The sequence below is a fragment of the Anopheles bellator genome, chromosome 1 (genome assembly GCF_943735745.2).
Source record: "Anopheles bellator chromosome 1, idAnoBellAS_SP24_06.2, whole genome shotgun sequence".
Lineage (NCBI taxonomy): Eukaryota > Metazoa > Arthropoda > Insecta > Diptera > Culicidae > Anopheles > Anopheles bellator.
This window is the reverse complement of record NC_071285.1, coordinates 40,293,894-40,319,354: the sequence shown is the minus strand read 5'-3', so window position 1 is coordinate 40,319,354 and position 25,461 is coordinate 40,293,894. Positions and strand designations below refer to the sequence as shown.

The window sequence follows — 25,461 nt, the reverse complement described above, 5'->3', positions numbered from 1 at the left end:
AAAAAATGGAGTTTGTTGCGCAACAAACGACCAAATTGAACGTTCGACAGAACTTTTCACAGCTGTCGCTCCGCAAGTTGACAGCACGCACACCACTCCAGAGCCGGCTCGATTTGGCAGTAACGGGAATTTTTATTGCATCGGAGCTTTCATTTGTCAATTGCAAGCGGAAGGGTTGCCCAGCTATTTCTCTTTGTTGATCAGTTTTGTCCGGCCGTATTTCTGACGCGAACACGGATTCGACCAGCATGAGCAACGGAAAGCATCTTGCCAAAGGTAGGTTGGCCTTGCAAACTCGGAACAGTTAGCGCGGTTACCGGCGTCGCGAAAGGGATGTGCCAAATCGATGAGCCTCCATTACTTCTTCTGCCACCATCGATGAGGTATATTTAGTGCGCTGATGTCATCAATCGGTGAGGTATCGCTTTCATAGCCGTTCAAGTTAACGTCCGCGGCTTCCGATAGTGGAAAACAATGATTGGCAAATTTGGTCGGCACCCGTATGTTGTCTAGCCTTTTCTAATCACGGTAGATAAGCTTTCTTCGGTCAGTCCAGCAAATATTACTTATTATTTAGCTTTGGCACTAATGATTTTTTCTTATCTGTTAGGTTCTACACCTCCGGTACTGCCGAACGATGGTAAACTGCGGCTGTACTCGATGCGATTCTGCCCCTACGCCCAACGGGTGCACCTGATGCTGGATGCGAAGAAAATCCCTTACCACACGGTCTTCATCAATTTGAGCGAAAAACCCGAGTGGTACTTCGATAAGAATCCACTGGGAAAGGTGCCCGCCCTGGAGGTACCCGGCAAGGAAGCGGTCACACTCTACGAATCACTAGTGCTTGCTGACTACATCGAGGAGGCCTATTTGGCCCAGCAGCGGAAGCTCTACCCAACTGATCCGTTTCGTAAGGCGCAGGACCGTATCTTGATCGAACGGTTCAATGGGGCGGTCATCTCGCCGTACTATCGTATCCTCTTCTCGACCGACGGAATTCCGCCCGGTGCCATCACCGAGTTCGGGAGCGGTCTGGACATTTTCGAGAAGGAACTGAAGACACGCGCCACACCATACTTTGGCGGTGATAAGCCGGGTATGCTCGACTACATGATTTGGCCGTGGTGTGAGCGTGTTGATTTGCTGAAATTCGCGCTCGGCGACAAGTACGAACTGGACAAGGAGCGGTTCGGAAAGCTGGTAAGTCGAAGAGAACGCTACCGAGAGTGAGAAATCGTAACGCTTATTTACTTTTCATTGTTAGCTAACGTGGCGGGACTTGATGGAACAGGACGAGGCCGTCAAGGAGTCGTTTATATCGACTGAAAACCACACGAAATTCTTGCAGAGCCGCAAGAACGGAGAAAACAACTACGATATCCTAGCGTAAGCATTTGAACATTCATTCCAAGCCGGCTGTTCACCTGCGAACGAGTGTAACATCACGCCACACCTGGTGACTTGCGTATTACTAACTCCGTTATCAGTAAGAGGCATCCATGCAGAAGCCTTTAAAACATGTCTGCGTTCGGAGACCCTCCCTTTCAGGGTTCCAATAAATTGAAGTAAAACCAACCAACGGCATATGCAGTATGTTTCTGTTTTCTTTAGTGCCATTCCACGGGTTGCTTCTAACAAATGCGCACGATTAGTCTTTATTGCTTTCGGGAGTCTTTCATCGGAATTAACCCAAACTTTCCCATGCACCACACCGTAGCTGCTTCTTTTACACAGTTTTACATTCTTCCTTTTCCATACGATAGACAATAACGACAGATAAGTTTTTGTTTTACAGTGACGATGCCAAAAGACCTCGACTGGAATAAATGGAAAGCGCAAGTGCAGCGCCATGCTAGTTACTGATGCATTACCCCTGTGTGATTCATATTTAATTATTTTATTTTCCGTAGACAACGTATGTTCACTGTGCTTAAATTTTGAAATACATGCTGTGCTAAGCAAAAAAATTTTTGGCAATGGTCTGTATTTCAAACGGGTGAATTTTCGGAATTATTACTCCGACCCATCGGTTTACAAGTAGCTTTTTTAGAAATGCAGATAACTTAGCAAAAATATTTTTCATCTGTTTAACCGATTGAAACGGCTGTTTTGCGCGGCCAAGGTACTCAATGCTGTCAGTTTGGTGGGACGCGCAAAATAGGCGGAACTTTCGAAAATGTAAACACTACAACTGACAGCACACGGGACGCTCCCACGGTTACGTCAAACCATGATCGCATCACCAATCCTTGAATCCCGGGCAAAATGAATCCTTGAATCCAGGCCTAAAGAGGGAGTCGGGATATTCATTAATCGAATCGGTCTGGTGTACAATAATGGACCATTAGCGATGCGTATACCAAGCAGAGAGCTTCAGTAGGCTACGAAGCAAATGATTAACCGTTTCGAACAGATAATAGACCGCAACACACTAGTTTTACTGATTGAGTTTTACTGTAAGATTCTATTAAATTATATGATGCTTGTGTACAATAAAACTAAACTGCTGGCCTGGCCCGGGATACATCCCGTGCCACGACCGTACGCCTCAACGATTCCGGTTTCCGCGGCACAGATACGATACATATACTAGCAAGTAAACCTAGCGTAAATCTACAGTAGATCAAGCTGACGCCATACGTGCGCGGTTGGCTCTTCGCACAGCTTTAGACTCAAATCGTAGGAAAGTTCACTTTTCCCTCGAACGTGTTAAACGGTAGCGACATTAGGCAATCGTTCATGCAGTCCTCGTGGGCGACAACGACGTGCCCCAGCCAATCGTTTGTATCCATGAAATACGACGAACACATGTCGCACCGAAGCGCCGAGTCAATAGCCTTCGGATCGTGCCTCTGCAATGATTCCACCCGAGAGAAAGAAGAACACTATAAGCAAAATGCCAAGATACTCAATATTTACGGCCAGCCGCAACCTACGCTATTATTCATCGATAATCGCCTTCGCTTTGCTCGTAACGGATCATCATTGCAATGGCCGTAGACATGTTGCACCCAGTCGGTCGGTGTGGAGAACGTTTCTTTGCATAGCTGGCAATTGAGCGGGGAGTACACCAGGTGATCGACGGGCGTGCTGACATGAGGCTCGTCCAGCGGATCGTTCCCGGGTCGCGGAACCATCGTCGTAATGTCACCACTGTTTGGCAGGTCTAGATCCTCGATATCCGACTCGATGATGGACTCCAGCCTTGGGCTGCTTCGCGCACTCCTCGGGCTGTTTTGCGCCCGGCTACTGAACGGTGACGATTCCGGTCCATTCGTAACAATTTCCAGCATCGATTCATCCGACGTTACGGTTTCGATGCTACGCAAGCTCTCGATGATGTCTAGTTTTGGCTTATTCTTCTCCCGCAAAACTACCGGTTGGGGAGTCGGCGAACGCGAATCACGGTCACTGTCGTGATCCTCCGCCATCGCTTCTGGTCCTCCGTTAACTTCGAGCAGTTCGGTATCGGGTTCGGCCAGTATCCTGCGGGGTGCAAACTTCTCCAGCTCCTCGAGCTCGTTCACCGGAACTCGCTCCAGGTTATTGAGTCGTTCCCGTTCGCGCTCACGTTGCCGCTCCCTGTCCAGTTCACGCTCTCGTTCCCTTTCGCGTTGCCGTTCCTTTTCACGTTCCATTTCACGTTCCATTTCACGTTCCATTTCAAGTTCCCTTTCACGCTCCTTTTCACGCTCCTTTTCACGCTCTTTTTCACGCTCTTTTTCATGCTGCTTTTCACGCTCCTTTTCGCGTTCCCTTTCCAGTTCTCGGACCCGCTCACGTTCTCGTTCCCTTTCACGATCTTGCTCCAATACCGATGGAGGCCTCTTGATGACAGGTGGTTGCAACGGCGGCAATTGCTGCTGCTGTCTCTCCGGTTCCGCTTGCTCGATGACCGGTGCTCCAAACGGTATCGTCGACGGCCGAATTTCCTCCTGTACCGTATGGTTTAGGGTCATATTTCGCGTCACCGACATCAAGGGTACGGAGGTCAGAGACGGTGGCGCCTTTTGTGACAACATGCCCGGCGGTTTGCTCTTACAGAAGCCATGAACGCGCAGCAGCTCACCGGAGAGCATCACATCTCCCAAACTATCGGTCGGCACAATCGCCTCTCCCGAGTACATGTAGTGCAGAAGGCTCTGGACGGCGGACCGTGTCACGAGCGGCGGCAGCACGATGTACATCATACTTTGCGGGGCCATGTGCGCGGTACGCTCGAAGATGGTTGCGAAGTACTGCAAGTTCAAAGGAAAAAAATCCCAAAAAGAAAGCAAGAGACAGAGAGAAACACCAGTGAACAATTAGAAAATTGAAGATCGAATTGGATTTACCACACCTACCGAACTGAACGTTCCCAACACGAGCCTGTGGGCGGGAATGGACATGTGCTCCTCGTCATTGCAAACCAGCAACATGACGTCGGCATATCGTTCGTTTCTGGCATCCAAGGTTTGCAGCGAAAACAGCGGAATTGAGGAACGAAACAAAAGTAAAGGCAATTGATTGTAGATTCGGCGATCGGTTGATTGTGTGATTGATTGTGCTTTCGTTTGGCGCAGCTGCCTGTTGGCCGATTGCATAGCACCACATCACACCAACGACATGTTTTCACTGATTACTCACTTGCACAGATTGGCCAGCGAAGTGTTTAAACTTGGTAAGTACTCGTTCAGCTTGAGATGGTACTTGTCTGGCAGCGGATCCGGTGGAGCCGTCGGGGCCGCCCCTTGCGCACTAACACTGCCATTGAATGTACTACCGAGACCGTTCGTGACCGGCACGGCACCAACCGCCGGCGGCACGGAACCAACCGCCATTGGCACGGCACCAACCGCTGCCGGAACGGCACCAACCGCCGCTGGCACGGAACCAACCGCCATCGGCACGGCACCAACCGCTGCCGGAACGGAACCAACCGCCGCCGGCACGGAACTAATCGCCACCGGCACGGCATCAACCACCGCCGACTCGACACCAACCGTGACCGGCTGTTGTACATCTCGACTCTCGACACTGTGCACATTACTACTTTTGCTAGCTTTAGTCCTAGTTGCCGTCGTTCGATGGTGCTGTGGCTGCGCCTGTTGCTGATGCGGTTTTTGATGGTTGCTAATAGCGCTGCTATTGTTGTTCAGAAGCTGTTGTTTCTGCTGCGGTTGTTGCTGCGGTTGCTCTGATTTCTGCAGTTGCTGCTGTTGATGCAGCTGCAGCAGCATCTGCTGATGCTGCTGCTGTTGTTGACGGCGCAGCTGTTGAAGCTTTCTGTCCTCCATCTTGCGCTGCGCATCGGTGAACAGATCGTGCAGAGAGGTAAAAAATTCGCACGCCCGGTACTCAATCTTCGAGCCGGACCGAACCGCCTTGAAGTAGTCCTTCCGCAAGATGCGCAGCTTTGCGCGGATTTGTTCCGGCGAACGGAACAAACCCTTCTTACGCATATCGTTCGCCACGACCTTGAAAGCATCGAGCCCGCGATGCTTCTTCCCCTCCGGTTGACACAGGATTTCACCTGAAAGAAAACAGAGCAAAGTCGCGTCCGCAGCAAAGAGCCGCGCATTAGTTTTTCCCTTTCCGAACCACCACGAGTGCGGCCAGCTGTACACCATTCGGTGCCATAACGACATAAACAACCACCAGCAACGTAATCACCAACTCACGTTCTTTCAGGCTCTCGATCATTTCTTCGACCTCCTTGGCCGACCAATTAATGCGCCTATCCATGCCAGCTTTGCCAGGTGGGTCGCCACTTGCCACTGAAAGGGTGCCCCGCCGAGGGGGCAAGGATTCGACAAGGGTCAAACGCGGTGTCGGTGCGTAAAAGGAAGCACTTCTTTTTCGGGCCGCGGAAGGTTATTGACTAAAAGGAAACACCACCACCCTACACATGCACAAACTGCTGACTCCCACTGACCGCAGTGATTCACTTGCACGGGGGCGTGCGTTGCTAAGGCCCGATGGCTTTCACCGCTAACCGTCGGGGTACGCACTTTCCAAAGAATGGCGTCCAAAATGGAGCAGATGTGATGCCCGCGGAAAGAATGGTTCTTTACCCGAGTCGTAAATAATGCGGCCTGCAAAATACGTAAACGCGAAGATTATAAAGCAGAGAGTTCACGTGCAAAATGTCACAGCGCCACCGGTTACACTGGCGGGTTCACTTCTCCGCTTGCTTTGAGGCGCAATTTTTGAAAACAAAGAAAACTTATGCGCCGCAGAAACCGCCGAGGTATAACAACCTTGATGGCCGTCGCTTTTCTTTGTTTTCCATCGAAGAACAAATTTATTTCGTATGCAAACAGTATCGAGAAGACCCAGCTCACAGTATAATTTGCGTTTTATTACAAAACAAAAGCCAGAAAGGAGAAGAACAGATATTTAAAACAATATTTTCGTAATATTGCAATGACTTAACCGCCTCTCACTTCATATCACGATAGTAGAATGCTTTTCAGGTGTTACACAGTACACAGAGTAAAGCCTTAATAGAAAATAAATAAGTTTCGACTATGCACAGGAAGAGCAAACGACCGACAAGGAAACAGAGGTTAACCATCGGCGATTCGGTACTTCGGTTCAATTGCTTCGTTAACCGCCCGGTTTGGATATCTCCCGCCAGCCACGTCACTCGGAGCCGTGACTGTCCGCAGCATCGGTGTGCGGTGAAGCGGGAAGCTCGCCCTGTTGGTTGTGGAGCGTTCGCAGATGCCGTAGAAGATTCGACTTAACGTTAAACCCTTTGTTACACGTGTCGCAGTAGAACGGTTTTTCGCCTAAAAAATGGAGGAGGAACAAAAGTATTTAACCATTCAGCCTCTCTTTCGCTCAAGTTCTTGATCGCTTACCGGTGTGGGTGCGCCTGTGCACGATCATGCTGGCGTAGGATGGGAACGATTTATTGCAAACGATGCACAGCTTTTCCTGCTGCTGCGTAACCGGCTCGTTGTCGGCCGTTGAATCGTGGTGGTGTGTGGAGTTTGACGTAGCAGCATATCGCGGATACGCCTGCCGTTTGTTCGAAATGGCCAGTTCCGTTTCCGTGTGAGCACTCTGAACATGGCGCACCCAATCGGCCGGTGTTACGTAGAACGTCGCACACAGGTCACATCGCAGCGCCGCCGTTATATCAGCGTCTTCAGACTGAGCGAAGAAAAATACTAAAATACTGAACAATCTAAATACCACCACTCTACGCAACGTTACCTCCTCCGTCCGTCTCCGGCGTTTCGGCAACGCATGCGACGTATCGCCGTGGCCCTCAATGTGGCGAACCCACTCACCGGGGACGGTAAATGTTTCGCTGCACAGCTCACAGGTCAACGGTGAGTATGTTGGTTGCTCGGAAGAGGAGGTGGAAGATGGCCGAGAATGGTCCGCTCCGGATTCGGCTTCGACTTTCACTTGCAGCTCCGCTGATCGGCTCCCTGTTGCTGCCTTCTGGCCAGCGGGACTCACCGCACCGGATAGCTGGGGAAGCTCGCCAGCTCTCACATCCATCCACTCGACCGGTTCCGCTTTGACGTTGAGAAAATTCAACTCAGCCGGTATTGCTCCAGGCGGTCCTGCTGACGAGTTCGGTGTAGAATTCTCAACATTCTCTGCGTTTGAAAGCGCAGTTCTTGTCGGCGTACGTGCTCCGTCTTGTTTGGCGCTTCGCCGTGGATGTTCGTGAACCGAAAAAGAATGCGGTTCACCAGGTAGTGATGGGGAGTGATGTCTCGGTTGCGGTTGTTGCTGCGACGGGTCACAGTTTGGTTGAAGGATGTTTTCCTGATTTTTGTGCGAACGGCGAATGCCTTCGGCAGACCCGGTCCGTCGTCGCTCGCCCGGATCGATCGCTACGTCACGCTTAATATTTATCAACCCCGTTCCCGACGCAAACACCGGTGCCGGGGACACTTGCGGCAGGTTAACGGTGACGGGGCTAACGAACCGACTCGCGGATTCACCCAGCGGGTGCTCTTTGTTGCCGTCGCCATTGGAAGCCGTTTTTGAGCAATCATTTCGCCAGAGTCCACGGATTTTCAGTATATCTCCACCGCGCAGTACCTCGTTGAGGATGTCCGTCGAGACGGTCGACTCCCCGGTGTACATGTACTGTATGAGAATCTGCATCGAGCGGTGCGTGAGATCGGGTGGAAGCACGATGTAGGTGATCGCATTCGTCGGTACTGCGTTTTTGTCAAAAATGTTTGCAAAGTACTGCATGGAAATAAAAGGCGTCAAGTCAACCGCAGGAAGGGGTGTGGGGACAGGTACTTACCAAGCTGGAAGTCCCAAGTATCAGTTTGTGAGCAGGTATCGCATAGCTTTCCTCCCCACTGCACGTTAGCAGCATGACGTCGGCGTACCGATCATTTCTAAAACGAGAACACTGTTTAACAGCCCGTTAGTGGACCCGTCCATCGGGCGTCATACTTACTTGTATAGATTCGACAAGGAAACGTTCATGTTCTGATGATGCGAGTGCCATTTAAGTTGGTACTTTTCCGTACCGTTCTGAACCGACTGTGACATCATAGGATTTGCTACTTCGGGGAAAGGGTTTTCTGGAAGAAAACGGGCACAACATTACTGGTATGTGAAATTAACCCTACAAAAGACATGTATCGAGTTAGCTCTAGACCAATAACTTGAAACGTACTGTAGATACGTGCTAAATCATCCGCCATCGTCCCTTGCCCCACGGTGGTGGACGATGCATTGCTGGTGCGACTGTTTTCGCCCAACTCCTGACTGTCCGCATTAATTGCCGCGGTTCTGGCAAAGTACATTCCACTGCCATCTTCGGCGGTTTCGCACAGATCCACCACTTGCCCGGACAGGTGTTGTGAGAACCCGATCGCCGCGTTGAGCGCCTCAACGTTCGGTTTCACATCTATCTCTTCATCTAGTTCAGAGGCGGAGGCATTGAGAAAGTCAAGCTCCGGAATGCACTCCACGTCTTCCTCGGCCCCACTGCTATCGCTCTGCTCGCAGGCCGTTTCGGTCCACAGTTTCAGTGTTTTGCTTTTCGCCTGATGCGACACGTCCTTCGTATGCTCGATCGTCGCCGAGGAAAGCCGATAAAAGTCACCAAAACCGCGTTTGCCCCACACGTCGTACTCGGAAGTGTTGAACAGCAGACACGGCCAACAGAAGAGCTTTTTCTCACGATCGCAACCGGTCATCCAATCGTGTACGTTCAGATTAAGGGAATTCAGACAGCGGGACGTAAGGTTACGCATCTTCGGTGTTGGGCGCCCATTGCGAACGATTTTCTGTTGGCTCTCTTTGCTCAACGAAGCGAAAGGAATCTTCGTCAGGGTGCAAACGATGCAATGATAGGCGGGCGGGTTCGCGGTGGCCATTCTGCCAGCAACACTGTAGAACCGGTCCAAGAAAAAGGCGCGTTGCTCTTGGCTGACTACCAACACTGGCCCGAGGTGCGAATTGAAAATTATCGATTTTTCTCACATCGCCAGTCCGCACACCATCCGGTCGCAGAGCAAAAGGTCACACAGCGTGAGCTAATTCCAGACAAACTGCTACACCGGACAGTCTGTGCAGGGCTTGGCACTGCGAGGCAGAGGCAGTTTTGTTTTAGAGACTCTTATTCGCAACAAGTAGATAAGTTTCCCACTGAAAATTCCTAGCAATCCACAGTCCTGTGAATCGAATTACTTTTTCATGTTGCAACTGTTTGACAGGACTTGACAAAACAGTACACACAACAAGAACGAAACCAAGGTAGCTACATGCTGGGTTGGCTTCCTGGACCCACACTCGAGCTCACAAAAGAGCCTGCAGTTTGAGCGATCAAAGGAATTATATTTTCGATTTTCCAAAATTGTGTGTATTTTAGGAAAAGTGCAATGTTTTTCTAAAATACCAAATACTTATTTTTCTGCCACTCGTTCATACCTCCATTTAAAGAATGAATTACGTTGAGTTAGCGCATCGAATTCAAAATGTTTTTTTTCTTTTGCGCGATCAATAAATTACCATATAAGAAACAGAGTTTTTTGTACGTGAGGAAATATCTAAATCGAGATAGTTTTATGCATCATATTCTCATATGCAATGTACTAACGGACGTAAAACAGTACGACTTGGACTGGGACAGTATTTTTCAAAACGATTCAGCGGTAACGATTTTTAAATTGTGTGCGCAAAAGATGAATAGACATTCCTTTTGCTGCTGCCATTTCCTGCTAACACAATGTACTGCCACTTGACATCCCGACCAATTTTGTAGACAGTTTTGTTTTCCACAACAAACCCAAACTTTCGTCCGCAGCATTCGTGTGTAACTAAAGCAGGCGTTGGGAGTGCCTTTCTTAATTCGATTGTTTCATGAAACACGGTATTCTGTGGTAAGATTTATTTTGTTACGCGGAATCGGAGCCCTTGCCGCTCCTTGCAATGGCCGCCGGTTCGACGTTGCAGAAAGCCATCGACATCGTGACTCAGGCTACGGAAGAGGACAGGAACAAGAATTATGAGGAAGCCCTGCGGTTGTACGAGCACGGAGTTGAGTACTTTCTGCATGCAATCAAATGTAAGTGTCGAACGGGAAAAAACTCTTTGTCGCATTGCTGTGCAGTTGTTGTTTCTTCAAAGCGGTGCAAGTTGCATTTCTTTTGGCTTCCTGATTTTCAGATGAAGCGCAGGGTGACAAAGCGAAGGACTCGATACGAGCCAAATGCTTCCAGTACCTGGACCGGGCGGAAAAGTTGAAGGCGTATTTGAAAAAGGGCAAGAAGAAACCGGTAAAGGATGGCGACGGACCGGCCGCGAAGGACGACAAGAAGAACGGCGGCTCCGATTCGGATTCCGATGATGCGGAAAAGAAGAATCTGCAGAGCAAGCTTGAAGGTTCAATCGTGGTCGAGAAGCCGAACGTGAAGTGGTCCGACGTAGCCGGTCTCGAGGGAGCCAAAACAGCTCTCAAGGAGGCAGTTATTTTGCCGATTAAATTCCCGCATATGTTTACCGGGAAACGAATGCCCTGGAAGGGAATACTGCTGTTTGGCCCGCCCGGAACGGGTAAATCGTACTTAGCGAAAGCGGTCGCAACCGAAGCAAACAACTCGACTTTCTTCTCCGTCTCGAGCTCCGACCTGGTCTCGAAGTGGCTCGGTGAATCGGAGAAGCTTGTGAAAAACCTATTTGAGCTTGCCCGTAGCCACCGGCCGAGCATCATCTTCATCGACGAAGTGGATTCACTCTGCTCCGCCAGGTCGGACAACGAGAGCGAAAGTGCACGACGTATTAAAACACAGTTTCTGGTGCAGATGCAAGGCGTCGGCAGTGACAATGAGGACATATTGGTCCTAGGAGCCACCAATACGCCTTGGATTCTTGATTCCGCCATACGGCGCCGGTTCGAGAAACGGATTTACATCCCGCTACCAGATGAAAATGCCCGGCTGCTGATGTTTAAGATTCATCTTGGCAGTACGGCCCACACATTGACGGAGGAAAACTTGCGTACACTAGCCGCCAAAACGGAGGGATTCTCCGGTTCAGACATTTCGATTGTCGTACGGGAGGCACTCTTCATACCGGTTCGGAAGGTGCAGACAGCAACACATTTTAAGCAAGTAACGGGCCCGTCGCCGGTGGACAAGAAAACAATTTGCAACGATTTGCTGGTACCGTGTAGCCCTGGTGATCCCGGTGCGATCGAGATGACGTGGATCGATGTTCCGGGCGACAAACTGTACGAACCACCCGTGACGATGGCCGACATGCTGAAATCTGTAACCAACACAAAGCCCACTGTAAACGAGGACGACATGAAGAAGCTCGATAAATTCACCCAAGACTTTGGGCAGGAAGGCTAGGAGAGAGCGAGCTGCATTCCCATTACACATTAACAGCCGGAGCAACGGAGTTAATTCTATCTATTAATGCCGGCTAGATATGCAGGTATGTGAGTGATCCAGTTCAGTTTGTAATGGCAATTTATACTTTTGCTTAACTAAATAAACGATGATATAACAAAGTTACTCATATTTTTGCTCTCATTGAGAAAATAAAAAGAAAATTATTGTTGACTCCAGAATATTTCTGCAAAGCTGCGTGTTGTTGAAAATATTACCTTAAAAGAGTATAATTAAGTATTAAGAGGTTCAATGTTAAGAAACGCCGATTTTTGATAGTGAATCAATTATCAGCTCCCATACCAAGAATTGACTGCTGGCCGTATTCCCGTTCTCCTAACTCGTTCCTGGTCCCTTTTTCTAGAGAAATTGATCAAACAAACACATCTTTCCCCATCAATTTTTAGCCTTATGCTGCATCGACCGCCCCACGACCCGGGAACCGGTAATAACAAACAGTCCTTGCGCGTAGGGATATCGTCGGCTCGTTTCGTGAAACCCGACGCCCAACAGACTGTCGAATCAATAAATCGATACTGGCTATCGATTGTACGCGTATTGTAGAGTACCACGTAAATCCCTATACTAGGGTCGACGGGAAAGGGATATTTGGGGAAATAATTAAATTACTGTTATTCACTTCTTACAGTAAAGAATTTAAAACATGTTGTTGCGTGAGACTTCGGCAGGCGGTCGCTTTCTCAGCCAATACCACACACCACCAATACACCAGTAGCTAAGTGAAAGGCTGAACCGGGGGGTGTAAAATCAAGAGTACACCCCACCCCCGCCAGTGGCCGTTTGCACATTCACTGCCAGAATAAGGATCGATAAATTGATTAGCATTAAACGAACCCTGAACTAACCAGCAGTTGATGCAACTGGCCATTAAAGAGGGATTCAACGATGCGAAGAATGGCAGTTTGGAGTTTTGTCCACGTACTTTAAATCGGCGAAATAAATCCTTGGCACCTACCTACGATCGTCACGACGCACGCAAGTTGGATTCGGTTGGCGGTTACGGATTTTTTGTTGCTCTTGAAAACGAAATTAATTGACGAAATTGATTCTCGGGAAGCACGTTCGGAAGTAGCTTTTCGCGGGTCGTCCCGCGTTCAGCACCGTTCACAACTCACAGGACACACAGCGCGAAGCACTTGCCGCGTGTTACTTCCACAGGATCGCGGTTCGAATCGATGAAACAACAACAAACAGAGAACGCGCTTCCGCATCCTCTTCTCTCATTATGCTCAATCTTCCGCTCTCTCTCCCTGTCTTTGTCGGGCGATTCAAAAGGCCTAATTCAAAAGAGACTCTTTGTCGGGGTAAGAAGCGATTGGAATTCGGAGCGATCTTGGAATAAACTCGGAAAATGTTATTATTAGATCCGACTCTTCGCTTGAAAACATCGCGACTGTCGATCGGAAAAGCCTTTTCTTCGCACCCTGTGTTTTCCCGAGAAACGCTTCCAGCCGAAAATGCTTGGCCCTGCGGGGACATTGGTTGCCTTTTGCGGTGAGCATAATAAGCAGCTGTTGGCTTGCTTCCCTTCCTTCACTGGCACGCGGCCGCGGTGCGCCGCAGGTCGGAAGTGTGAACCGCTGTCTCTCGCTCACGCGCCGTCTGGGCCCGCCGCAGCCTGCCCCTTCGTCAACCCTTCGTGCGTGCCTTTTGTTCGGTCGGGCTGTCAATGAACTGTCACAGTTCATTGTGTTACACACACATTCATTGACACAGTCACACACACACACAGAAACGAAATGTCACAGTGCATATTTTGTTTATGTTGCAGCAACGCTTAACGCTTGGTGTTCTCGCAGCTCTGAACGTGGGGAGAAGTTGAGAAAAGAAAAGGAAAAAAGAAAGGGAAGAGGGAGAGGAAGAGTCACACAAAAAACCCACGGCATAATTAGCGCACCCACAGTACTGCTAAGGCGTAAAGGGAGCACGGTTTTAATCGTCGAATCGACACCAAAAATGGAGCTCAGCCAGATGTACAAGAAGAAAAAGAACCGGTGGTCGATGTCGAAGATCGAGCTGCTGATAGATCTGTGGGCCGAGCACTACCGAGAGCTGAAATCGTGCCGCCGGAACGACCACATCTTCGTCAAGATGAAGCACAAGCTGGAGAAGAGCGGCTGCAAGGTGACGGTCGAAGATATCCGTATCCGGATCAATAATCTGTCGGCCAAGTACAGGTAACTATCGCTCCGCGAGCAGCAACCGCGGATCCGAGCGACCCCTTTTTCGGGCCGAATCTAATGGCGGGGTCGGTGCCTCCTGCTCCACAGGAAAGAATCGATGGCAACTCTAGCAGGTGGCTCGCCGTCCAAGTGGCCACTGTTCGCCAAGATTCACAACATTCTGAGCAACGACACGACGTTGGACGAAGCAGCGGAAACGCAAGAGGAAAGCATGGAAGGTGAGCATTTCCCCTCGTTGCGCCACAAGTGGCTCCAGCTCAGTGTAATGGAAGGCCATATTTAATTGCCCTTGCTCGCGTTGTGGTTAAGAGGTGTGAGAACGGGCGATTTGGGCCGGCACGAAGTAGAAATGTTCGAAACTACCTACCATTGTTCGGCCCTCTCTGACTGTAGAAAACTATTTCGATTATTCAAGCTACGTATCCTGCGGCAGAACCAGCGGAGAGCCGTTCGAAGGTTTACCAGCTGAAGTGCAACTATCGGCAAGAGAATATTGACAACTTTTTTACCGAGCTGTACTTGTAAGTTCCGACATTCTCGCCATCTGCGGGAAGCTGCACACGGGCCCGCACAGGTTGCACAGTCGTAATTGCAAATCGCCTTTTATCTTCCTTAAAGCAACCCTCGGTATGCGGACGTAACCTTGGTTACCTGCCACGAAGGAGAGACGTTTGCTATCCCAGCACACAAAATGGTTCTTGGAAACTTCAGTATGGTAAGTAGCAGGTGTCATTATGGTTGCGGGCGATTTATTAATCCCGGATTCCTTTGGCAGTACTTTGCAAACATTTTTGAAAAGCTAAATGTCCCGCAAAACTCCAATACCTACATCGTGCTGCCGGCGACCGTGTCTCATCAGACGATGCAAATTCTAATGCAGTACATGTACACGGGGCAGTCGTCTGTCCCGGAGTACAACGTGGACGAAGTGTTACGCTGCGGTGAGCTGTTGAAGATACGGGGTTTCTGGAGCGAAAACAAAGCATCCGTTTCGTCGTCGGTTGGCCACCACAAGCGGCGGACGAATGGGGCCGACGGACGAAAGATGCACCGCAAACTGGGCGGCGGTGGCAGCTCGTCGCAGGACACCGACCAAAGCCGGCTGGCACGGCAAACGTCGATGCAAACCGACCAGCATTCGGAGGTCGCATCCGATTCTGGAACTTCGGCGCTGGACACGCTGGACGAACAGAAACGGCTGGCAATAGCGGCGATCCAACGTGATTTGCATGCGAGCTCGATGCGCGCGATGGCCCACGGCGCGGCTGCCCTGTTCAGCAGCGTTTCGGACGTGAAACAGGAACCGAATGAATGGGATGACCTGGATGACGATAATGATTCAGACGAGGACGTGATGATCTTGCCGGATGAGGTGAAAGCGAAGGCAAACGAAGGTGAGGAAAAGACAAACCAACCGATGCAGGCCGCCGAGTTGGCCGAGCAGTTTGCGCAACTTCAGCAACAGCAGCAACTGCAACAGCAACAATTGCAACTGCAACAGCAACAACAGCAGCAGCAACAGCAGCAGCAGCAGCAGCAGCATCATCAACAACTGCAACATCAGCAGCAACAGTTGCCCGACGATCCGAAGTCCCACCAGCAGCAGCCAACGTCACACACATCGCAGCAACCGACGCCACAGTCGTCGCTGCACTGTGAGTTGTGCAGCGCCTGTTTTACTAATCCTGACGATCTACTGCAGCACATTATCAGCTTACACGGCGATGCGTCCGAGGTGCTACGCAAGCGAAGTAGGATGACAGACGAGGTAAGTGATTGAGATCGTTGGCAAATGGATCAGCGCGACCACTTATGCACACTTTGTTTTTCTTTGAACGCCCTGCTTCTCCAGGAAAATGCACCAAATTCGATGCGATGCGATTTTTGCAACAAATACTTCTTCTCGGCCGCCGATTGGGCGCAGCACGTGTTGCACACGCACACCGAACGTACGGCCGAATTTCAGCAACAAATGGCCCAATTTTCGGGTAACAGCCCCGCAGCAAACGCCCTATGACCGGTGCCTACCTAACGCACGACTGTTCTTTCTTTTAGCCGAAGAACTTCTGCCCAACATGAGCAAAATACGTTCCATAGCATCATCGAACTCGATCGATTAATGTACGATGTGCACGATTAGCACGCTACCCACGACTCAGTTTTCCGATTGCATACTCTCTTTTTACTTTTGTTTTACCCAACTGGCTATGAATGATGCCGCTTCTATGTTAGTAGCAAAACAGCAGATCACGCAAAGGTTACGAGTAGATAATTATATAAACGTAAGCCCCTTAGTGTACCAGTATAGGACCTAATAGTAAAGGCGGAAAAGAGTAGAACCCACGCTGCACCCCTGTCAAAAACTTCATTTTATTTGTTTCACGATACGGGTCTAATTATTATTATTATATATTTTTTATTTCTATAAATCGTGTCCAATAAAGAAACGGCTGGCAGCATCCAGCGGATCATATTTAATTGCAACCGGGGGCATTTGTAAATGTGTTTTTGCTCATCATCGGCAGGTGTACGAGACGAACAGGTGTTGCTGGCTGGACCGGTTGGTCTGACGAGGTTACGGCAGTTCATAAGGGGACGAGAGAAGGTCCCAGCAACGGTGGATGAGTGGCTCAACTCAAAGAAGAGTTGCGAAAGTGGCCACAAAGTAATCATCGCCTTCGCGTTTAACTTTCATACAATTCTTATTTACGAAGTGATTTAAGGTTGTTCCCGGCCATTCAAATCGGGACACATACTCTTCATACAACGCGCTTTGCAGTGGAAGGTTTGGCGAATTACGTAGATGCAAACAGGTTTTATGGTTCTCTGTGATTATATTGGGTTTTAATTATGTTGAGAAAAAAATTCAACCAACTTTAAAACATGGGGTGGTCGGTTGGATTAATTCTAACAACGCAATATCAAAAATGTCTACAGGAGATTTGGCGATGTAAACAGCTAAACCAGAAACGCCATCATCGCGCCATTTTCAATGAAAGCCCAACGTAACATCTAAACAAACACATTCGGCGCAGGGATAGTTCGGCGAATCACCTTGTATCCTTGCGCTGGTTATTTGTTTATCGTTCCTAGAATAAGGAAACAAAAGGCAGCAATGGCGCCGATGGCCGGTTTGACGTTAAGCTGTGGAGGCGTGAGTGTGTGTGTGCGGTGTATAGTATTTTTGTTCGTCGACCGCGCTGTCAAGTGTTGGCATTAAATGTTTATGTTGTTACGCAGAAAAGCCAACTATTGTTTGTCCTGTTTGTTAAAAAGTAAACGCTTCTATTAGTAATCTGTAATTGCATTCGCGAAAGAAGCGGGAGAAAAATGAGTGCTACGCGCAGTACGAAGAAAAAGAATCGCTGGTCGACGACTAGCCTGGAGCTGTTGGTACGCATCTGGAGCCAGTACTATAATGAACTAAAGACCTCCCGTACCCATGACAAAATCTACGCTCGTATGAGGGACGATTTAGTTCGTTTAGGAGTGAGAGCGACCGTTGACGATGTTCGCTGCCGCATACAGAATCTGGCCGTCAAGTTTAAGTAAGTGGTGCAGGGTCGCCAGCACGGCGTAACAATTGCTGCCATTCTTTCTTCCGGAGCTCATACTTTGACTGTTTTTCCGCACACAGGAAGGAAGCTGCGGTTGCACACGCATCCGGCCTTGCGCCGACATGGCCGTTGTTTTATAGGATCGGTTACTTCATGGAATTTACATTGCCGGAACGTCCACGGAGCGAGCCGCCAGGCAGTGCCCGGCAAACGAACGGAGTGGCCCCATCGTCAGGGCTCGATCTCCCGGCGGAGTCCGCGTACATAAACGAGGAACACCTAGATGAGGAGTATTTGCACGACAAGGGCGATGGCGAAGTGCTAGTGAATGGGATGGTGGACGCAGTGGATCAGGCTGAGCAGGGACAAGAGCAACCGCCGGAAGAACCCGAACCGCAAAAACAACGTCGCAACGAAAAGAGGAGCCCAGCAAAGGAAACAGCTTCATCATCAGCATCCTGCAGCTTCGTGCAGGAGCCAACTATCCAAGCAACGCCGGAACCCACATCAGACACAGGTATGTAATTGCCTATGAATAGGGAGGATTGGCTGATGCTAACTCTGCCCCGTTTAGATAATTCATGCGACGATGAAACCGGATTGTACCAAATCAAGGGCATGTATCGTCAGCAGCGGATAGACGATTTTTTTTGTAAACTCTACAGGTATGATACTTACTAAATGTCCGCTATTACTTGGTTAATCGAGCTCTGTTTGTTAGTAACCACATGCTGACGGACGTTACACTCATCGCCTGTCACGGCGGCGACACCGTTATGATGCCAGCCCATCGGATCGTCTTGGCTAACCTGAGCTCGGTAAGGGGGTACTCTAGAATTCGTTTGTTCCCTTGTAATCATATTTTGGCTTCCAACTTCCGCAGTATTTTGCCACCATATTCGAAAAGCTAACACCGACGACATTGGCGGGTTCGTTGGCCATTATGTTGCCATTGGATATTTCACCGGCTACGATGCAACTGCTGCTGCAGTACATGTACACGGGAAAAATGCACATCACTCAGGATACCATTGATGATGTATGGCGCTGTGGAACCCAGCTCAAGATTCAAGGGTTCTGGAGCGAAAGTCGCGGTGAGCCGAACAAACGTCCAACATTGGGAAAGAAGCCTCATACTGAGCGCATGCAGGAGGAAGGGCCACAACAAGAACAGAACCAAGATTTCGAGGAAGAGCCAGAGCCCGAGGAAGAGCAAGAACACGGGGAAGAACCAGAGTACGAGGAAGAGCAAGAGCAAATGCTGGAAACACATGAATCGTCACGTGGCGAAGCCAAGCGGCGAAATACTTACGAAGGATCGCCACCTAGAAAAAAGCGGCCCCGGCCCCCTATCATTGAGGATACGTTCAGTGATTTAGAAATGATGGAAGTATCCTCGGCAATTGGTAGGGACCTCTTACTGTCCAATTCAGATGACGACGAAGACGACTCTCCAGCGATGTCGAATGATGATCGTGATGAATCGGACGATGACGCGGGCAATTCATCTCGCGGGCAACTACACAAAAAATCACATCAAGAAGACGAATACTACGGTTGCGACAATTACTTTAGCTCCGACTCCGATTCCGACGACTATGGCAATGACTATGACGATTTGGACGAAGACGAGGACGAAGGTGAGGACGAGGGTGAGGACGAGGAGTCCTACGACGACGGATACGAGGATACGACCGATACGGATACGATACAAAATGATGTCGTCGATCGTGATGGGATCAGAATGGAGGACGATGAGGGTGAGGATAATATTATGGGGAGCGGTGCGAATGTGATTCAGAATGGTATCGGTATCGCCGATGGAAGTATCGTTGATGATGACAATGAAGAACAAGGGTTAATCGTCAATAATGAAGGTCAAAATGAACAGCCGACGGAACCGATCAGAAATGGAGTCGAGGAGCCAGAATCACTACCACCCGACCCGTCCTTTTCGAAACTCGAGACGTCAGATCTAGACCCAGCAAGAGCACTACCACTGGAGGAACAAACGATACGCGGCGAGAGGGAGCTGAGCGAACCGGATCCAGCAGTCTTGGAAGCGGCCACGACGCTCTTTAACGCCCAAACTACGAACAGACAGTGGACCCATCGAAACGGTTACGAAACGCCCGAAAGTATCGCTGAAGGTGAACCACTCAGAATCGATGCACATCGGGATATATCGCGGCTGGAGGAGCAGAATATATCGTTTTCGGAAGCGGCAACCACCAACACGTCCTGGACATGCAAACTGTGCAGTTTTCGGTTTCCTGCAGCGGACGTTTGGATTCAGCACGTAGTGCAGGTCCACGGAAACGACACACACATACTCTGCAGAAAAAAAATCGAAAAGGTAGCAAATTTCTTTCAGTTATACACCAACTTATTATTACTTTCCATCGTTTCTTATTTCCCATTTTCTATCAACTTGCATTGCAGAGGCGTGTGGTCACAATGCTTGATTGTGATTTGTGTAAAGTGGGATTGAACACCGAGTACGACTGGGTACGCCACATACTCACCCGACACACGGAGTTGTACCCGCATCTCTACATGGAACAATTTGCTTCCGTCCGGAAATGAAACGGTACATTGGGTAGGAAGAAGAATCACTGAAGAGTTGGAAAGCAGACGAGAAGATTTATCGCACCTACGCAAAGATGCTTAGTGTACAAATTTATGAACGTGTAAAGTAATATAAAGTTCATGGACAGATTTTTTAAACGTTCTATTGTCTACACGTGTTTCGCTGAGGAATCGGGTACCTTGGGTACCAATATGGGATGTGGACTAGGGTTGTCTGTTTACCTAAAGATGACCACAAATAGTGTATTATGTGTCTTTTAGTTTTACGATAAAACTTAATTAACGAGCTTTCTGTCCAAGCCATTATTAGAGAGTATGACAAAAGTATTGAGAAGTTGTAATCTCGATTTTCGTTAATTATGTTGGGCACAGAAGAGAGAAATTTCGGAGAATTAAGATATTTTTATTTTATTAAATAAAAGCGAATATTTTGATAATATTACATTTCATTTCTTGTGGTGCCGTTTCCTGGCTCGAGTCTTCCCGCTCTTTTCGAGTTCATCTCTCTTGAGTACGCTTTGAAATATGTTAACAATACTTTTAAGGCCAACGTTTAAAACAGTAGTTGCGTGGACAAATATATCCCTTTTTATACGATAAATATAGATTGCAGTTATTTTCTCCTTTGTCAGCTGGGCAAAATTTCGGCCACAATAACGGGTGCTCTGTCCTATAGAACCGGAACCAGCAGCTCCCGCTGGGGCGAGGGGTGTGATGAAAAGGACACTTTCCTTTCACGCGTCAAACACGAACATGGCTGTGATTTGGTACTTAGACATGCTGTAAGTAGTCATTCTTCAACTGAACTATATTTCAATGTTTTCCTTCGGATCGTTCGGCGGAACTACGTGCATGCCCTGTGATTTTCTTTTTATATATATTACGACAATCAGTACTGAGGCGATCACAAGCGCTGAAGTAATAAGGGCAATGGCAATATAGCCAATGAGGTGTCCATTGTCGGACCCACTTCCGTCCCTTTCCGGTTCGGAAGCTTTCGTACCACCACTTGTGCCCGCTGATGGTCCCGTTGTCGGAACCGTCGGCGGTGCTCCAGTAATTTTCGGTGGAACTGCGGGGGTAGGCATTGGCAAACTCAGACTATCCTCCTGGCAGCACATGTTTGCGATCGATCGATACTCCAGTTTGCACGCTTCCGGCTCCGACGGCTCGACTGGCTCGACGTTGTTCTTCTTTAAATGATCCAGCAGCGGTTGCAGAAGGGAGCACTTGAAATCGTTGCCTTCGAGATGGATTTGTTTCAGGGCGGGAAAATCGCCACGAATGTTCGAAATACTCAAATCGGTCATGGAGCCGTGGCTGAGATTGAGAACTTCCAACCGCGGGAACGCATGAAACAAACGCAGGTCGAAGTTTGTCGGGATGAAAGTGTTTCGTGACACGTCCAAAAGTCGCAGATTGGGCAAAACTCGATTCTTCTCATTTTCGAAGTAATATGCACGCACATCGACCAAATACAGCTCTTGGACGTTGTTTAGCCCGGCAAAACTGTTCACCTCGAGAGTTTCATCCTTGGCGATGGCGGTATCGCTAAGGTCAAGCTTCTCCAGGCTGGGCAAACTAGACACGGCGTCTGCGATGCTCTCAATCGGGTTTGCCCGTAAATACAGCTCGCGCAGCTCACTGGTACCGTCTACTCTTAGCGAGCGTATTTTGTTGCCTTCGGCGTGGATAACCCGGACAGTTCCGTTGATATCTAACCGGTCAAGGGTGCTGTTCCGGACGACCAACAGTTCCAGCTGTGGAAAACGGGCGTAGAAACGGGCCGGTAGCTGTCTTATCCGCGAATTCAGGACGGCCACATTGGCGAACCGTTCTTGCTGTGCGGTTCTTCCGTCGTCTTGCAATCCACGAAGAACGCAGAACTCGGCCATTTTGTCGTGGGCGTATTCATAGTTCTCGGTGACACAGCCGGCTTCGCTTTGTGCAACAGTTGTTGTCGAAAGGAGTGTCAAAACCACAATCACCGCGATAATCACCATCGCCACACGATAAACTGTATGCGTAGAGAATGAAATTTTTTATCCTTATCAGTAAACTGTAAAAATATTAATCGACTTTACCTCTGTTTAGGGCGCGATGCACATTAATATCACCACCACACGCGCAGATTTGTGAAGCCTACGCAGCGCCGGCAAAATGAGTCACACAAAAGCGTTTCTTTCAGAACGCGAGAATGCGGAACGGCCGAACAGGGTGGAGTTGACGCTCGTTTTGAAGTGTTGCACCAAGCCCGGTAAACGGTTCATGCACTGACAGCAAGGCTTGCTCTGCGGTGTTCAGAGTAGAATTTTGAAATTTAACGAACAATGTTTGTGTTGCTCGCTTTATTCGGTCGTTGATTTAGCCATTTTACACGCAGGTTCCTCTGAAACCTTTTCCACGGTCTCGATTGACCCATTTTCGCAGGTGGTTTCGTCGGCAGCCAATTTGCCTTGATTTTTCTCCAGCGTTCGTTGGTTGACGGCGGATGTGTCGGTCTTAAGAATTTCCCGCAGCGCCATCGTGGCGTAAGTTGACGTCGGTAGCCGAAAATCCATAATCACAGCCTTCTGCGATTGTTTGTTAGCTGAAAACAGAAAGACCCGGAACATGTATGAAGACAATCTGGTTGATGGACACGAAACTTACCTGCCCACTCCTCGAACGGGGGTTCGGAGACGTTATTCATTTTTTCCACATCCGAGAGGATGAGAGTATCGGTCGGACTCAAGTAACGTACGATGCGCCAATTGAAACACTCCGGGCGCACGAATACTTTCCGATATGCACCGGTCAGAGAGTGTTTCTTCACTTTGCGCTTTAGCTTCTCGGACGATAGTGACTCCTCGCTCAGCGCTTCCTCGTACCACTCGGCGCACTCGTTCGCCGGATAGGTTATGTCGTGCCCGGGCAGCGGTAGTACAACGTCGAACATGGTGTAACGATCCGCGGCCACATCTTCTGCGGTCAGAGGGCGGACGAGATTCTTGTACGATGACTGTGGCACAGACCCGACTTGGTCCTGGTTTGGTTCCGCTCCTTGCTCCGACTCTTCCGGAAACTCCTCAAACGCTTGAACGTTGTCCAAATCCTCTGCATCTCCCTCCATCGCCGTGTCATCCGCCTGTGCCATTGTTTCGTTGCAGTTCTCCACGTAAACCAGATCGCCTTCGCGCGGCTTTAAACCAAATTCTCGTATCCGCCGCGAAGCTACCCGATTCCAGATTAGGCTTTGATACGCGTGCATATACAGCAACTGCACGTTACGGGGCAGGAACTCGATCGCGCCGAGGTAGTCCCTTGGTCCGTGGTTTGCCAGCCAGTACATCAACTGCGCCTCGACGGACTTGTTTCCCGGGCGTATCTTCTTCAGTGCTTCGGCCGCATCGTGCGTTTGCGCCCAAATCGTGCGCATCTCGGCCATAAAGTGCGGCTCGTCCTCACGGGGTTTCATAATTAACTCGCAGGCTTCCTTCCAGCACCCCTTGAGAAGTTCGATCCCAACGCGGTACGTTGGCACGGACGCGCAGTTCCCAAAACGCTGCAGTCCGTAGTAGTTGATGAATCCGTGTTCCCGCAAGTGCTCCATGCAAGCGTTGATCGTCTCATCGTCGGCCGTTACCTGGCGCAGGGCAATGCGGAATACGTTTCCCCGCAACTGGCCCAGCTTCAGTGTATCTGGTTTGTTCGTGTAGTTACCCACGCTAAGGTTCGGAATGCCGCGTGCGGCCCCAGCAATCTTTGCCGGTTCACGCTTCTTAATGCAAACCCACTGGGTGGTTTTACCTCGCCGGTCCTTCGTTCCGGCGTACGTTAGTGCCGATGGTGGACAGTGGAGCTTCTGGGAGAGCTGCAACGTGGCTTGTATTGTGTCGAGGTTTTCCTTGTACAGCATAAAGTACGTGTACGGGTGGGGCCAGAGCCACTTTTCGCGCCGATCCGCTACCGACCCTTTGCTGTACGGTACGAAACGAATCCACTTGCGATCGTCGTGGTTTACCGTCGAACCCACGACAGCCTTGCCGAACAGCTCCTTCACGCGGTTGTGGATCGTGGTGCGATCTTGCTTCGACAGCTCGGTCACATCAACCTCAACGAAGGGATCTTCGGATGTCGCCTTCTCCCCACCGACCATGGCCTGAATCCTAGTCAAGTTCTCCGCTTTTATCAACCGCACCAATTCCTCGTCCGGGTCGATCGCTTCCCCTTTGTCATCGGTACTCGTGGCTGCTTCTGTAGGCGGTTTTGGTAGGGAAGTGTTCGTCAGGATCGCCGGTACACCGGTGGGATCGATTTCGTTCACGTGAAAGTCGGAAAACCTGCCAGAAGAGTGCCAACGATTTATGCCGGGACGGGTGGCAGAAACGAAAGACTCACCTCGATTTCAGGACACCCTGGAACCCTTCCAAGCTGGACATGTACTCGGTACAGTAAATGTCCTTCTCCGAAATGTACGACACGCGACCGCCGGATCTTTGACGCGAACGGTCATTTCGTCCGTGCGGCCTTCCGTTGCTGTTCGACGATCCGGGACGGCGTTTGTTGGAATAGAATCCTCTCTTCATACTTGCACTAATTACGGACAAATGTTGCTCTCTAGAAACGAAATCGGGTGTAACGCTCAAGTAACGTGTTTTGTACTGCCGGCATTCTAACACAAGAAGTGTCAAACGCGTAACGCTCAGTTTTGACAGAAAGCAACATTTGACTGCGACAAAACATCGCCTGGCCAAACATCGCATCGTCAGCGATGTTATATTTTCATTTTTGCGAGAGAGCTCAGAAAGAGAAGCAAATACAACGCTCTCTGTTTTGCCTCCGTCTCTGTTTGTTTTCTGTCTCGCTCTTCAGGCTTCGGCTATAATCGTCTCTCTCGTCTGTTTTTTTCTTTTCTCTCTGTATTTCTCTATTCTCTCTCGTTAGAGCGAACCAGCGAACTTCGAGTTTTCGAACCACTTTCATTGTGATGAACAAATTTGAAATTCATCGCAAAGAAGTACGTTGAGCACGGAGCACGTGCGTTTGCGTCCCGAGTGCGTTCGATGCCGGAGTGTTTTGAAGTTGCCTGAGTTTGGGTTCCTGTTGGTTTTACGTTCAAATCAATAGAGCCGTGAAACTGTTTTAAATTGCCGGTTGTGGATTATGTTGTGCGATAGAAATTGAAACGCGATACGCTAACACAAAATCCAAACGTTCATTGTCTCGTGTGTGTTTGTGTGTTTTCGATTTAAACAAAAG

General features: G+C 49.4%; 9 protein-coding genes across 11 annotated transcripts; 4 read left to right on the top strand and 5 right to left on the bottom strand.

The window, feature by feature from the left end:
• The first annotated feature begins 157 nt into the window (after positions 1-157).
• LOC131206248 (pyrimidodiazepine synthase-like) lies at positions 158-1,829 on the top strand. Of its 2 annotated transcripts, XM_058198723.1 has the most exons (4): positions 158-276; positions 611-1,203; positions 1,268-1,389; positions 1,799-1,829. In XM_058198723.1, the coding sequence occupies exons 1-4, from the start codon at positions 249-251 to the stop codon at positions 1,827-1,829; spliced, it is 774 nt and encodes a 257-aa protein (XP_058054706.1). In that variant the 5' UTR covers positions 158-248. The 2 variants fall into 2 exon arrangements, with proteins under 2 accessions (XP_058054706.1, XP_058054707.1); XM_058198724.1 differs by lacking the exon at positions 1,799-1,829 and having other exon boundaries at positions 1,268-1,574.
• A 736-nt stretch (positions 1,830-2,565) lies between these two features.
• Positions 2,566-3,912, bottom strand: LOC131206247 (RNA-binding protein 25-like). Of its 2 annotated transcripts, none has more exons than XM_058198721.1 (2): positions 2,940-3,912; positions 2,566-2,888 (listed from the first exon to the last, which is right to left on the bottom strand). In XM_058198721.1, the coding sequence occupies exons 1-2, from the start codon at positions 3,663-3,665 to the stop codon at positions 2,676-2,678; spliced, it is 939 nt and encodes a 312-aa protein (XP_058054704.1). In that variant the 5' UTR covers positions 3,666-3,912; the 3' UTR covers positions 2,566-2,675. The 2 variants fall into 2 exon arrangements, with proteins under 2 accessions (XP_058054704.1, XP_058054705.1); XM_058198722.1 differs by having other exon boundaries at positions 2,566-2,855.
• On the bottom strand, positions 3,739-5,945 carry LOC131215597 (uncharacterized). The gene is made up of 5 exons (XM_058209988.1): positions 5,664-5,945; positions 4,630-5,515; positions 4,347-4,443; positions 3,819-4,241; positions 3,739-3,759 (listed from the first exon to the last, which is right to left on the bottom strand). Exons 1-5 carry the CDS (start codon positions 5,725-5,727, stop codon positions 3,739-3,741), a joined length of 1,491 nt encoding a protein of 496 aa, XP_058065971.1. The 5' UTR covers positions 5,728-5,945.
• Positions 5,946-6,322: 377 nt separating this feature from the next.
• On the bottom strand, positions 6,323-9,389 carry LOC131206244 (hypermethylated in cancer 2 protein-like). The gene is made up of 6 exons (XM_058198718.1): positions 8,648-9,389; positions 8,426-8,552; positions 8,267-8,363; positions 7,207-8,205; positions 6,849-7,143; positions 6,323-6,776 (listed from the first exon to the last, which is right to left on the bottom strand). Exons 1-6 carry the CDS (start codon positions 9,351-9,353, stop codon positions 6,628-6,630), a joined length of 2,373 nt encoding a protein of 790 aa, XP_058054701.1. The 5' UTR covers positions 9,354-9,389; the 3' UTR covers positions 6,323-6,627.
• Positions 9,390-10,287: 898 nt separating this feature from the next.
• LOC131206246 (vacuolar protein sorting-associated protein 4-like) lies at positions 10,288-11,973 on the top strand. The gene is made up of 2 exons (XM_058198720.1): positions 10,288-10,543; positions 10,645-11,973. Exons 1-2 carry the CDS (start codon positions 10,408-10,410, stop codon positions 11,829-11,831), a joined length of 1,323 nt encoding a protein of 440 aa, XP_058054703.1. The 5' UTR covers positions 10,288-10,407; the 3' UTR covers positions 11,832-11,973.
• A 1,713-nt stretch (positions 11,974-13,686) lies between these two features.
• Positions 13,687-16,522, top strand: LOC131206098 (protein bric-a-brac 1-like). The gene is made up of 7 exons (XM_058198493.1): positions 13,687-14,068; positions 14,162-14,292; positions 14,490-14,595; positions 14,693-14,789; positions 14,850-15,842; positions 15,927-16,062; positions 16,130-16,522. The coding sequence occupies exons 1-7, from the start codon at positions 13,848-13,850 to the stop codon at positions 16,192-16,194; spliced, it is 1,749 nt and encodes a 582-aa protein (XP_058054476.1). The 5' UTR covers positions 13,687-13,847; the 3' UTR covers positions 16,195-16,522.
• Positions 16,523-17,334: 812 nt separating this feature from the next.
• LOC131215596 (uncharacterized) lies at positions 17,335-20,809 on the top strand. The gene is made up of 6 exons (XM_058209987.1): positions 17,335-17,622; positions 17,712-18,148; positions 18,206-18,296; positions 18,353-18,449; positions 18,515-19,987; positions 20,074-20,809. The coding sequence occupies exons 1-6, from the start codon at positions 17,405-17,407 to the stop codon at positions 20,215-20,217; spliced, it is 2,460 nt and encodes an 819-aa protein (XP_058065970.1). The 5' UTR covers positions 17,335-17,404; the 3' UTR covers positions 20,218-20,809.
• Positions 20,594-22,372, bottom strand: LOC131206099 (uncharacterized). Its single transcript, XM_058198494.1, has 2 exons — positions 22,305-22,372; positions 20,594-22,237 (listed from the first exon to the last, which is right to left on the bottom strand). Exon 2 carries the CDS (start codon positions 22,221-22,223, stop codon positions 21,027-21,029), a length of 1,197 nt encoding a protein of 398 aa, XP_058054477.1. The 5' UTR covers positions 22,224-22,237; positions 22,305-22,372; the 3' UTR covers positions 20,594-21,026.
• Positions 22,373-22,568: 196 nt separating this feature from the next.
• LOC131215594 (pseudouridylate synthase 7 homolog) lies at positions 22,569-24,788 on the bottom strand. Its single transcript, XM_058209986.1, has 3 exons — positions 24,601-24,788; positions 22,873-24,542; positions 22,569-22,810 (listed from the first exon to the last, which is right to left on the bottom strand). The coding sequence occupies exons 1-3, from the start codon at positions 24,786-24,788 to the stop codon at positions 22,569-22,571; spliced, it is 2,100 nt and encodes a 699-aa protein (XP_058065969.1).
• Between the last annotated feature and the right edge of the window lie 673 nt (positions 24,789-25,461).